The following is a 14,829-nucleotide window of genomic DNA, read 5'->3' on the forward strand; positions in this document are numbered from 1 at the left end:
TCGTGTAGGTCCTGTGCTGTTGTTTTTAGCTGCATCTCTAGTTGTCGTGCCGTTGCCTTGCGAGTTTCGGTCGCAATTTCGGTGTTCATTGTCACTCGTCTGGCTTTCTGAAAGATGTAATAAAAAAGGATGAGTACTTATCTCAACAGAGATTGAAAGATTTGCCAAGATGACGACAGAGATGTGAGCTGTAGGAATGAATAGTGTGCAGTGTGTCAGTAGTCGGCAGTGTCTGTGGCGAATGTGTCTTGTCTCGTCTTGTGCTTCCACTAGTTCGTCAAGCAAAGGGAAACTGCACGGTGCCAATGTTGTTTGTTTGACGTTGCTCACGGCCGCAGCAATGAGCTTTGTTTGAGTGTAGAAATAAATGATAAATAAAACGGAATACTCTCCCCGTTTCAAACGCAGATTCCAACGGCTGCGATCACTCGTTGACAGTTGGGTAGTCCTGCCTCAAAGTCCAATAAATACTCGGTGTAACGTTGTCAATTTCACCAAAACTGTATCACTGATAATACTTTACTACTTAAATTAACTAACAATGAGTAGAAGTCCTCTTTAAAGCTAAAAATATAATTAAATTTCAATATTTGAAATCAGCTGGTCACAGAGTCAACTTGACAGCTCGGCGACCGTTCGGAAACCCCTTAGGAAATAGTTTCGCCATGTCTGTCTGTCCGTCCGTCCGTCCGTCCGTCCGTCCGTCCGTCCGTCCGTCCGTCCGTCCGTCCGTCCGTCCGTCCGTCCGTCCGTCCGTCCGTCCGTCCGTCCGTCCGTCCGTCCGTCCGTCCGTCCGCGGATAATCTCAGTAACCGTTAGCACTAGAAAGCTGAAATTTGGTACCAATATGTATATCAATCACGCCGACAAAGTGCAAAAATAAAAAATGGAAAAAAATGTTTTATTAGGGTACCCCCCCCCCCTACACGTAAGCTGGGGGCTGATATTTTTTTTCATTCTAACCCCAACGTGTGATATATTGTTGGATAGGTATTTAAAAATAAATAAGGGTTTACTAAGATCATTTTTTGATAATATTAATATTTTCGGAAATAATCGCTCCTAAAGGAAAAAAAAGTGCGTCCCCCCCCTCTAACTTTTGAACCATATGGTTAAAAAATATGAAAAAAATCACAAAAGTAGAACTTTATAAAGACTTTCTAGGAAAATTGTTTTGAACTTGATAGGTTCAGTAGTTTTTGAGAAAAATACGGAAAACTACGGAACCCTACACTGAGCGTGGCCCGACACGCTCTTGGCCGGTTTTTTAAGTTTGTTATTATCGTATTATGTTCTTAAAGGTCGAAGCTGTGGAAATAATTGTTTGTTTTACAAAGAGATTTTATTTTATTTAGTCCTTATACAGGAAATCGCATTGGTCCGTCGTAAGAGCGTTAGCCTCACAATCACAGGTATCGGGGTTCGAATCCCGGTCAGAAATAATTATATTAAGATCTGAGCAAGATCGATTTCAAAATATATATAAATAAAAGCAGATTCTTATTAATACAAGTCAAATTATGTTCTATTGAAAATATTTTAACTTGTGCTATCTTAAAGTAGTCACACCACTATATATATATTATAAATTAAAACCGAAATAAATTACACATAATGAAAGAAAACAATAATAATAAACAATACATAATAACACACACATAACACACATAACATAACACATAACATAATGAATGGTGCGACGACCTGGAAAATTTTTATCCCAACTGGTGGGGAAATGCAAGTGATAGGGTCGAGTGGAGGAAGAGAGGGGAGGCCTTTGCCCAGCAGTGGGACACTAACGCAGGCTAGAAAAAAGAAAAAAAAAATGAAAGAAAAAAGCACATATGAAAGGCACTGGAGGCCTTGGTCACTTTTTCTTTCATATGTGTAATTTATTTCGGTTTTAAAAGCAGATTGTCCAAAAATAGGCCGTGAGTTCTAGTCTCACTCAAGACAGTACTTCTCCACTTAAACTTATCCTAAGCCTAGTGGCATCAATTGCAGACGTTTCTGTTGGTCAAAGGTTAAAAGGAAAAACTAGTCTTTATTTCTTAAAAATAAAAGATAAAAATTATTTTTCAATCAGGCTTATTACAATGCGCTTTAAATAAAGCTACGCCGGCTCTAACCCTACACCTCAACCTCGAGAAGATTTCAGTCCCCCCTCAGTTGGAGGGGGATATCCACTATGAGACCGGGAAGAATCTCGGCGGACCTCTTCTTTCTTCGGACTAATTCCAATAAGGCCTAGTTACCTTTCGGGTTGGAAGGTTAGATGGTAGTCGCTTTCGTAAAACTTAGTGCCTATGGCAGATCTTGGGATCATTTGTCAAGCGGACCCCAGGCTCCCATGAGCCGTGGCAAATGCCGGGATAACGAAAATGGGATGATACCTATTACAGGTTTATAAAGTTTGTCGACCGAAGTGGGGTTAGTAGGGGACTAACCCGTTACCCCACAGAATCGATAGTGGCTTACAGTACCCCATGCAAAGGTCAATCCGATAATAATGCCTTGTAAAGTTCACGTGTTACGTTACTTGTTAATTATATGCTGTGGTGAGTGCCACAGTATATGTATTATGTCAGTATCTTAACCATTTTTTCCCTATTAGAGTACCTACCTAACGAACTAGCTCGGGTATCGGTAAGAGCTGATGTATGGAGTTCAATATCTTTTATTTTTCTGTGCTATCGCTTTCGTAAAACTAGTGCCTACGCCAAATCTTGGGATTCGTTGTCAAAGCGGACCCCAGGCTCACATGAGCCGTGGCAAATGGCGGGATAACGCAAGGAGGATGATGATGCAAAGATTTAGGAAATAGCATAGTATTTTGAAATGATAGGCAAAATATATAACCCATTTATGAGTCTGAACCTGAACTATTTGTACCTAGCTGTTAGGGGCATATTTAAAAAAAAAGTCATAAAGATTAGATTGCTAATAAATTTACTTGTGGAAAGTTACTCATTTTTTTAAGCTGGAATTTTTGTTGTACACTCACTGAATTTAATTATTGAGCCATTTAGTTGTCACAATAATTTTGTTATATAATAGTTAAGCTACGATGTGTCCTGGATAAAATGACCTAAACTTGGATTAACAATTATGTCGCTCAACTTCAAACCTGGGTAAATCCATTCATCATAGGTTGAATATATAAAAAATATAATATGATTTGAAAGATAAACAACCTTATAGCACAATGGATTTACCCAGTTTTGAAGTTAAGCGACACAATTAAAGTCCGTGACCGTACGTACAGAGCAAGGTAAATTTTTCTGTAAGACGTCGGGTTGAAATATTTATTACTTTTTTTTATGTAGACTGATCAGCGATTGACCGTAGTCCATAGGTTACGGTGACCGCTTTATATCAGGCGGGCCATATACTTGTTTGCCACCGACGTAGTATAAAAAAAAAAAAGTCACACCTGATGGACAGTGAGGACAGAGTCTAAGATGGAGCTCGCCGATTCAGTAATAGCCTATTTATTCACTCTTGCTTTAAAGAGACCGAGGTCGTATTTATTTACAGTTAAATAACTGTTTTAACTATACTGTGTACTTAAACATTCTCAAAACAAAAGGTCGTATTATATTAGCAAACTCATTTGAACATACGACTTTTCTTCTCAAAAAGTGAGCACAACTGCTTACTACAAAAACGGCGTATGTGTCCATATATGTACTAATAATTTAAGTCATTTTGAAAATTAAACTTGTTATAAAGCGGCTTACTACGTACAAAATGGTGCATCACCTTGCAATAGGTATATTATGTCTCGAACGTTATTACGTACAGGTTCTAGTTGGGTAGTGTGTTAAATGAGTTTATTAATAGGTTTAATATTTAGGCACTGGTTCCACCGGGAGCTAATAAGCTATGGGCTATCGGCTATAAAAACGAACACAAGATAATTACTTCCGTGTAAATAAAAGAGACACGGCGATGTTTATAGCTACTCGCCCAGCGGTGAGCTATCAATATCGCCGTATCTCTTTTATTTGCACGGGAGTGCTTATCGTTTGTTCGTTTTTATAGCCGCTTATAGCTCATAGCTCGCGGTGGGACCAGTGTCTTAAAGACAAATTATAAATTACTAGCTTTTGCCCGCGGCTTCGCTCGCGTTAGAAAGAGACAAAAATTAGCCTATGTCACTCTCCATCCCTTCAACTATCTCCACTTAAAAAATCACGACAATACGTCGCTCCGTTTTGCCGTGAAAGGCGGACAAACCAACAGACACACACACTTTCCCATTTATAATATTAGTACGGATAAGGTTACCACAGTACCCACCTATGTAGCTATACACGTAATAAACATATACATGAAAAGAAGCGCTGGTGGCCTAGCGGTAAGAGCGTGCGACTTTCAATTCGGAGGTAGTGAGTTCGAACTCCGAATTGTAACAATGAGTTTTTCAGAACTCATGTGCGAAATGTCATTTCATATTTGAAAGTCGCTTTTCGGTGAAGGAAAACATCGTGAGGAAACCGGATTAATTCCAATATGGCCTAGTTACCCTTGGGTTGGAAGCTCAGATTGCAGTCGCTTTCGTAAAACTAGTGCCTACGCAAAATCTTGCGATTAGTCATCAGAGGCTTAGTTTACTGCTTTCCAAAATTGATTCCTAAATTCTTTTAAAATCGCAATTGCGCACAATAATTTTCAAGTGAATTTTAAATAAAATGGGCCTTAAAATTTATAATAATATAACTCTAATAACCCAAACAACGATATGTAAATCTAAAGTATCTAATCAGAAATAATCCTATTAAGTCTTAATAAGCAATAACTCAATATTATAAAGTCTAGACACCTAAACTTATTGCCTAGGCCATTAAATAGGCATTTATACAATCCATACCTACTAATATTATAAATGGGAAAGTGTGTGTGTCTGTTTGTTTGTCCATCTTTCACGGCAAAACGGAGCGACGAATTGACGTGATTTTTTAGGTGGAGATATTTAAAGGGATGGAGAGTGCCATAGGCTACTTTTTATCTCTTTCTAAGAGCGAGTTGAGCCATGGGCAAACGCTAGTCAAAAATAAGTTTTAATTTACCGTAGATTATAATGTTTTCATTAGTTACCAGTATCATATGTACACACGCGCACACACACATGTATACACACACACACACCCACAACTTATACTTAATTATGTTACTAAAATATGTTCATTTAATTTTGGTTGCCACGTGACAGGCTTAGCCTAAGTGTGACCACAGGACAAATGTACCTTATTGTAATTATTTCTTATTACTAATAAACTATTCTTATTCTTCTTATTCTTGTCGAGTATAATTATTTCTAGCTTTAAAAACTAAAACAACGGTAAAGGTATAAATATAACCATTGCAGCAAGGAAGTGAGTATAATGAGAATAACAACAGTTAGTCACGGAACATTCGTGTTGAACTAAATTGCAACAACTAGTGTTGAATGTACTGTTCTTTTAGTCTTGTAACTATATTAAAACAATTAATACTGACATTAAAACACAAAAAAGTACACATTAACTATTCAACAAATTACCAAAGACAATTCGAGGTAAAGAGGGTCTGAATGAATTTAAACAAGCTTTGAAAATGTACCTGATAGAAAAAGCCTACTATTCGATCAATGAATTTATTAATGAATGTAATGAATGATTGCACAATCTTATGTCTCTATTGTTGTTATTATTTTATTTTCAATTTAAATACTGTTATTGCTTGACATGATTATATAAAGTTACTTTTGATATTTCCAATTTGTTTATTAGTCAGTTTAGTTTAATTTTATGCATGTAAATGTGTTTAGCATAAGTATTTTTTATATCGTACGCCGAAAGGCACACCATGGTCGGACTTATAATGTAAACTGACACCTATTGTAATGTATGTAACCCATGCTGACGAAATAAATGAATTGAATTGAATTGAATTGAATTAAAAATAAACTAAACCTAAGATATATTATGATACAATTCACAATTTATATATAACACCTAAAATTCATTCTAAATATTATACAATAATTAATACCTAAGAGCTAAGAAACACAATTTACACAATATCCAAAAACTAAACCATATAAATCTCATCTCCCTATCATTCAGTCCTCGAACAGCCCCCCCCCCCACGAGTCATTCCCGGCGCAAAAGTACCCAACACACTCGCAGCGTTCCCCCGTTGAACCTAGATATTGATTTCTTTTTCCTCCTTGCGTTATCCCGGCATTTGCCGCGGCTCATGGGAGCCTGGGGTCCGCTTTGACAACTAATCCCAAGATTTGGCGTAGGCACTAGTTTTACGAAAGCGACTGCCATCTGACCTTCCAACCCGGAGGGTAACCAGGCCTTATTGGGATTAGTTCGATTTCCTCACGATGTTTTCCTTCACCGGAGCCGGGGTTCGAACCCGCGACCTCCGGATCGAAAGTCGCACGCTCTTACCGCTAGGCCACCAGCTGCGTTAAATCAAATATCTTTTCTTAGATGTAGCTTGAAGCAGATGAAGAACGGAGTCATAAAGACCTCTTAGGATATATAAATTAAAATTAATAAAAAAAATGTTGTCCACAGACGGCCCCACATTCCGTCAAAGACCAAGAGACGTGGAAGCAGAAACGGGCTCGTCAGCAACCTTGACGTGCCTCGTCGATGGTTATCCAACTCCGAACATCGAGTGGGTTGTGTACAGAGGAGAACATGTTGTGGTAAGTGCCTTCCTTCTTCAATGTAGTGTTATACCGGCCTGTATATACACCGTGTTTTTATTGATTTCCGTTTATTTTAAGGGAAGGTTCTTTAGATCAAATACAATCAATTTTTCTAAGAATCTAGCGTCCTAACTCTTGCGGTTATCGAGTTATTAAAAACATAAAGATATTTACTTGGCAGCTAATAGTACAGGCCCCGTTCGTAGCCGAATGGCACAAACGCTTACGAAACGAAAAGCTCGTAGATCTATCTCTATCGCTCTTGCGTATTGGCGCGGCAGAACCAGACCACCTTTCGCGGAGTTTCGTTTTCATTTCGCGTCGCAGAAATGCCATTCGGCTACGGCACCAGAGAAGAATATGATTATTATGTTTCATAAAAATATAATTTTATAATGCAATGTATCCACTGGATTTGTCAACAAAATTGTATTTGACTTTTGGCGCCCAACGTGGGACCCGATGCCAGTAGACATTTAAAAGTCTCAGTCACACAGGAGCTTTCTATTGAACATGCAATCCATTCATAAGATGAGCAAATCTTTTTGATCACCAGTATTAAAAACCTCTTCCTTTACTCAAAATGTCTTTGGAGTTGACAAATAAAGAGCTTCTAAGATAACTCTTTGACAAGTTGCCATTGTAAAACACAAACACAATTGATCAAACTATACTCATCAAAGTGTTCGTAATTCAATGTGTAGTCAGACTTTAATAGACATCCTTTACTATCATCAGTATCAGGGTAAAAGGCTGCTGTTACGTATTGTAAGAAACTTCTTAAATTACGATTAAACCAAATCCTATTACATAAAAGTTAATATCTATTATATATTTCCTTAAGAACGTAACAAAAGGGCTCTAATCTCCAGTATTCTTACAGCGGGTAAATCTTATAATCTCAATGTCACAGTGAAAGGGGCTACAGCGGAGCCTATAATACCACGAGTTTAAAAAACGTTAATCGATAGCTTCGAGGTCACGGACAAATAATGTAATTAAAATTTTGGTTCTATCAAAGAGTGTTACTGTCAAAGTAAAATGTGTAATCACAGTGCATAGACTGCCGTCTCTCGACACAAGCTCAAAACTTTTAAACATCAATTTTGACAATTTGGACCATATTCTTAGCTTGATATGTGTTAAAATGTCATATATTAATATTAGCGCCATCTAGCCGACCGTCCTCCAAAGGTGTAACGCCATCTAGGCCACCGTACCTTTTTCTATAGTTCTGAGATACGTTTTTTTCTTAAACTGTAGCTGTCTATACGGAGTTACATAATTTATAAATCATAGTGGAACAAAGAAACTCGCATACGGCTTGATCGAAATTACACTAAATTTTAATATCCAGTTTTTGAAGCCAATATAAGAATCCGCAAATACCTTTTATTTTTGTAGTAATTTCAAAAGAAAACATCCTTATTCTACTTGAAGCATAAAAGCCCATTTTCCGGAAAACCCACATATTATATGATTAAGTCCCGTTGACATAAACAATGCTACATCTACAGTAGACTAGTATTTCACCACAGTGACATTGATACTTGACAGTGACAATTCTGTGCCTATTTTTGGGTTGATAAGTAAGTCTTTTTTTTATTATAAATGGGCTTACTCTTCGCCATAGACTAGCCAAAGGCAAAGACGTGGGCTACGATGGAGTGAGCTCGCCCAGAAGATGCCTGTTCACTCTTGATTTGAAGGTTGCCGGGTTATATGAGCTCGGAAATATAGCCGCCGGCAAGGAATTCCACTCCTTGGCAGTGCGCATAAGAAAAGAAGAAGCAAAGCGCTTCATGCGGATTCGTGGAATATCTACCAAGCAAGGATGGAGACCGGCCGTGCGTCTAAGAGTCCGATGATAGAATGGGGACGATGGAATAAGCTCGTGTAGCTCTTGAGCACACTCCCCGAAGTGCAACCTGTAAAACACCGACAGACTGGCGACTTTCCATCGATGGGCCAAAGACTGTAGCTTGGCCGTTAGCTTCTTGTCGCCAATCATCCTCCTGGCTCTGCGCTCCACTGAGTCCAAAGCAGCGAGTTGGCCAGTGGTCTATTTCACAAAAGTTTCAATTATCACCTGACAGTGACACTTGGCCGTTCATTGGCTGTTCAACAAGGCAATATTGACACTGAGTAACTGAACAATGTTACTTATCAAACCAGAAATAAACACAGATTATTGTCAATGTTAATAATTATGTGACGACCGGTCTGGCGCAGTCGGTAGTGACTCTGCCTGCTACGCCGCGGTCCCGGGTTCGAATCCCGGTAAGGGCATTTATTTGTGTGATGATCACAGATATTATTATTTGTTCCTGAGTCATGGATGTTTTCTATGTATATAAGTATTTATATATTATATATATCGTTGTCAGAGTACCCACGACACAAGCTTTCTTGAGCTTACCGTGGGCCTCAGTCAATCTGTGTAAGAAATTCTATAATATTTATTATTTATTTATTTATTTATTTATTTATATGGTGAAATAGCCCACAGGCAATTATCGACGAATTGTCACTGTCGGGTGACAATTGTCACTATTGTGTAATATGCCAAGGTTTTCCTAATTTCCAGTATTGTTACAGGTCGCGGGAAAATCTCCTAATCTCACGGTCACAGTGAACGCGGCGACAGCAGGCCAGTATTGGTGTAAGGCTAGTACGGAAGGTTATCAGCCTATTGAAGCTCCGGCTATGGTTTATGTTAGAGGTGAGAATTTATTTTTTAAATATGAATGGCTGGGCGAAATGATCTTATAGCTGTTAAATGTATTTAAGTGATATACAGTGTGTATGTTTGATATTAGCGTAAACTATTACCAGACAATCAAGTAATCATAAGTTTGGTCCTAACTACCGTAGGTGTAATTAACTAAAAAAATATATTGAGCAGCACAATGTATTGCGTGCACCTATTTGACACCTGGAAGACGCGAAAGTAATTGACAGTTCTTACGTCAAGTCAGCTAGGTATGACGTTTTGAACTAAAATGAAGTAGCAGTACATTGCGCGCTGAATTATTTTGTAGGAAAAAATAGAAGTAGTATGTATTAATTAAATTATATGAAAATATGTTCTGTAAGTACCACTAATACTAATAACCCAGAAATATGCAGTAATATCAGAAATACACACTGTATAAAATAAAATATTTTATTATTTAAAAATTGGATGAACTATAATTTTGGCGCCCAACGTGGGTCCTTTTCTTTTCTCACTTAATACTAACTGGATTTCATCATCTCTTTCGTAGATTACCAATATTTATTATAGAAGATATTTAGGTTCATTAATTACCTTTATGAAATATTTTTTGTATTTGTATAAAATGTAACTATATTACATAAAGGGAGAGCGTGGGCTTCTCAGGGAGTTGAGGAAACGGTTAAGGGAGCCAACAGATGATCCTCGCGCCGGCAGCTTTCTCGCGCAAAGAATTGCTATTGCAATACAGCGCAGGAATGCTGCCTGCGTGATGGGCACCCTGCTGAGGAGTCAGGGCCTAGAGGGTGGTTTTTAGGTTTCATATTTAAGATTTCTTTAGTTTAAGTTTTTCTCTTCTTACTACTGTAACACGTTTTTAATTATGATTTGTTATATTATTAATTTAACTGTATTTAATTTTAACGATTACATTTCTTTCTCTAAAAATACTGTTATTTGGTTGTCGAAAGGGGAAAGTATTGGGGGTGAAATAAAATATCCAACATTTACAATATAGATGCTAGAAATAGGTGTCTACACCAAATGTTTCTATGCTAATGATATCCTATTAAAGCAGTTTAAATGCTGAAAGCTTCACATGTAGAATGTTTCACACAATTTAACAACTAGTTAAGAAAACTGCAGTCTATCGGAAATTGATGATGTGAGCTTAGTTTTAGTGGAATCTATTCAAGATTCAATGTAAGCAGATATAACAAGGAATTAAGAACACAATTGCCTCTTTAGGTAGTATCTAAATTTAAAATAGTATTTCGTACTAAACTAAAATTTTGTCTGTTATGAATGTTCATAAGTTCTAGGTTTTTAAGATTAAATGTGCCATTTCTAACAAAAAAGCATTAAGACGCTTTAACAGATTATTCATATAAAAAACAAAACAAAACTGTTTTGTATGTGACAAAATGTTACCTTTGACTTTACTCAAATATCTCACAAATGTTTATACTTATTTTTAGTTTAAGACACAGCTGCTAAAATACTCCATTTGCTTCATACTTAAACCTATATAGTATATATACTTACAATACAATACAATTCATTTATTCGTGATAAACATTACAAATAATACAATACAAAAACATTGAATTATTACAGCACAATTTAAAATTGTCGTTTGTCACGAAATGGTCCTGGGCCTCAGCATAATGCTAAACATACGGTCAGCGCTGATCTTCCGGCGAGACGATTTGTGGACCACGGACGCAAAACGGACTCAAACGTGCAACAACCTTATTATAACCTGAACTTCTTGAAAATCATATTCAGAGCATCTTTGCCTACAAAGGCGTCTTCAAATGCAACATGCAAACCCTAATAGCGAAAGCTATCCCACTTCTGAACTTTCATATATCGAGCGATCAATTCGCTATAATTTAGTATTCCGTGCGAGGCATGCGTTAGTATGCATGAAGTTTTAGTTGCCAACAGTTGGAAAACTTGAGAAAAGTTCGTCATGCTAGTTTTAATATTAAAGTGGTTAGTGTTTTTGAAATTTTTGAAAGCGTCTTTTTAAGAAACTTTTATGAAAAACACTCACAGTATTTGTGATAAAAGTATTTCAGCATATTCAGCATAAAATAGTTTGTGACAAACACTATATTATAATGGATCCGTAATAGGTATTCATTTATAACACTTTTTATACCTATTAAAAAGAAATAACCTAAAAATAACATAATTTATTTTGGCACCCAACGTGAGGCTTTCTTTTATCTGTGGGTTTCTTTTTTTAATCGCTGTTTCTTTGTTTAACGTATAATATTGCAAAAGTCTTATCTTTAAATAAATAAATATTATAGGACATTCTTACACAGATTGACTTTCAAAACTCAAGAAGGCTTGTGTTGTTTAACGATATATATATAATATATAAATATATATAAGATGACTCAGGAACAACTATTACATCAGTTTATAACTGCCTTGTTAAATTTTGATAATATCAAAACTCGTGGAATAATAGGTGATTACTTTACAATTTTAAGTTAATGAAGATCAAGTTCTCATTTTTGTAGATATAGAAAAATATTTGTAATTTCAAATGCTTTTAAATACTAGCGTATTAGGTAACCAATAAAGTCATTATAGTTCTCAAAAATGTCGCTAGGTAGATAGACTGTACTGTAGATCATATGTACACTCATTTCTACATTCTTTTGTAATTTATACATAAGGCCAATCCTATTGTAATTTTAACCACTACTTTTCCCAAAGGTCCGCCGAAAATAATGTCAAACCAAACACAATATGGCGTAGAGGGAGACAGCGTGAGGATAGAATGTATATCTTTCTCTGTCCCGAAGCCTGACTATGTGCTTTGGTCATTTGGAGGGAACGAGATCAACTCATTCTATAACCAGGTAAGTTGTGTTAAGTTTTAGGTAAGGTTTAAATCGGAACGAGCTTGAACAAGGTCGGATGGAATACCTTTATAAATCAACAATACTCTTACGGGATTCTGAAGCAGTTAGTATACTAAATTATCTGAACGTAAGGTTTCATTCATTTAACGTTATTTATGAAACTTAAGGGCATGGGTTCGAATCCTGGCTCATGCGAATGTAAAGAGCACGAATATTCGTATTTTGATCTTTCTTGGATTTTTCGTATACCAACCTACAATCCTTGTGGATGTGGAATCGTCCTTATATGTTAATATTTTCCTTTTATTATTGTTTGTCTTTAAATATCAACTATTGATATATTTATGGCCTCCCTACATAAATACAGTATTAAGTTATAATATTGTCTTCGGTTACCGCGATAGTTACTCAAGAAATAAAACTATGTGGTCAACGGGTTGACCACGAACGCTGTAAAGTTTTTGAAACGTGGGGATGAATTGTAATTTCATTATATGCGGTATAATCTGCTTCCATAGTTTTATTTCATTAAGTTATAATTTTCACTAATGATTTTCCACGTTTTAGGAATACGCGTTTTTAGAAGAAACTTTGACAGACGGGAAGACGAAGTCAACTCTTATAATAAGAGAGAGCGACGCAAGGCATTTTGGCAATTACAATTGTAGTGTCTCCAATTTGTATGGCTCAGATAGCATAGAAATACGACTCATACCTGACAGTAAGTACACCTAACTTAAGAAAATTATATTTTGTAAATGCAGCTGAAATACTGCTCAGATAGATGGCATTAAGCATCACTTTCATTTTGGCTTACAATATGAGGTAAACAACTAAACTAGGGACCTTTAAGAAAAGAGGCATGTCAAAAGGAACAATTGCACAGTCTCCGATTTTTTCTATTTGAATAAGGATAAATTCAGTTTGCGAAGTGGTATTTAGCACAAATTTTCTGGATGGTATCGCTTTTAGCTAGTTTACCTATTGTCTGTCTCTCTTCTTAGTAAATTTTTACCTTTGATTTATATGTGTCTCATCGATAGTATTATATCTATCGATTTGATCTCCAAACAGACTTTGCATCATAGTAGTCTAAATTCAATATTTTCTTTCAGAATCTCTCCCACTAATCCTCATAATCAGCAGTGTTTCTTCAGCCATCATAGTCATCCTAATAATCATGCTGATTGTCATGCTGTGCCATCGCAAAAGGGACGTTGATAAGAAGCCAGACATCACTGATATCAAAGCTAACGATCCGTTTAAAGATAGCGATAGAAGTTCTAATATCAGTGATTTAAAAATGGAATTGAGACAAGTTGAAGGAAGTTGTGAAATGGTGAGTAAAATAGACACATAAGGTGTAATGCTAAGTAATAAGACAGAAGTTGATAAGAAAGACATCACTGACATCAATATCAGTGATTTGTAAATGGAATTGAGATAAGTTGAGATGTTAAGTGAAATATAAAGTTACAAGGAAAGATAGAGCACAATGGCGATATATCTGCTATCAAAGCTATTGTCAACCCTTAGAAGAATAGTGATAATAAATATGAAAGATATGGCTGACATTGTTTTACTTATTATTTTAAAAGGGGTTGACAAGAAAATGAATCACAAAGTTAGGAAACTATTTTTTGGTTCAATGCTGTCTGTAGCATTTTCGAACGGATGAACCGATTTTGATTTAGTTTTTTTTTGTCCTCGTCATGTTATTAATAATTAATAACAAATGACAAATTATTTGGCTGCTAAAAATAAGTTGTTATAGAAAATAAAAATAAAGTAATCCCGAAAAGTGTATTTGAATTGTCTGACTAAAGAAAGTAATAAAACTTAGTCAAATGTTGATTACTTATATTCTTAAATCTTTGCAGGACCCCTCAAACGGATCAGACACAGAGTTCCACTCCAACCTGCAGCTGACTACGAACCTGGGTCTACCACTAGCGGGCCCAGTGTCCATACCTGACCCTGGCATTGATAACGAGCTGATGAAGTATCAGCGGTATAGTGGAGACTTCAATCAGGCTATCAGCCATTTGAATTTTAAGGTAAAACTAAACCTTTGCAGGGTCCGTTGAAGCTAACTTTACATTGACTTCAGTAGATCATAGTGACAAATTGTCATAATTATTTACTTCATTTACCTACAACTTTATGACATGCTCATAATTTGTGATTGTGTCGTGTAAAGCTCGGTGGTTGGTGGTTTGACGACCGGTCTGGCTCAGTCGGTAGTGACCCTGCCTGCTAAGCCGCGGTCTTGGGTTTGAATCCTGGTAAGGGCATTTCTTTGTCTGATGAGCACAGATATTTGTTCCTGAGTCATGGATGTTTTCTATGTATATAAGTATGTATTTATCTATTTATGTATCTATCATTAGGTCTTTATGTGATTGAAAACATAGTTTCAAATTCTTTTGGTTTTCAAGTATTATGAAAGCTGTCATGATTATATTTTAACACCTTGGTGGACACTAAACAATGCAGTTCAAGAATTTGAAACTATG

The 14,829-nt window shown here is 36.4% G+C and overlaps 1 protein-coding gene across 1 annotated transcript in view; it reads left to right on the top strand.

Annotated features, from left to right (window-relative positions):
- LOC125237067 (irregular chiasm C-roughest protein-like) overlaps nucleotides 1-14,829 on the top strand; it is a 245,446-nt gene that overhangs the window by 217,705 nt on the left and 12,912 nt on the right. Inside the window, exons 11-16 of the mRNA XM_048144010.1 lie at nucleotides 6,576-6,709; nucleotides 9,311-9,434; nucleotides 12,165-12,310; nucleotides 12,881-13,034; nucleotides 13,429-13,652; nucleotides 14,194-14,370. Coding sequence (XP_047999967.1) covers nucleotides 6,576-6,709; nucleotides 9,311-9,434; nucleotides 12,165-12,310; nucleotides 12,881-13,034; nucleotides 13,429-13,652; nucleotides 14,194-14,370 — 959 coding nt within the window. The remainder of the gene's footprint in view (nucleotides 1-6,575; nucleotides 6,710-9,310; nucleotides 9,435-12,164; nucleotides 12,311-12,880; nucleotides 13,035-13,428; nucleotides 13,653-14,193; nucleotides 14,371-14,829) is intronic.

The sequence above is a fragment of the Leguminivora glycinivorella genome, chromosome 20, assembly GCF_023078275.1.
Source record: "Leguminivora glycinivorella isolate SPB_JAAS2020 chromosome 20, LegGlyc_1.1, whole genome shotgun sequence".
Lineage (NCBI taxonomy): Eukaryota > Metazoa > Arthropoda > Insecta > Lepidoptera > Tortricidae > Leguminivora > Leguminivora glycinivorella.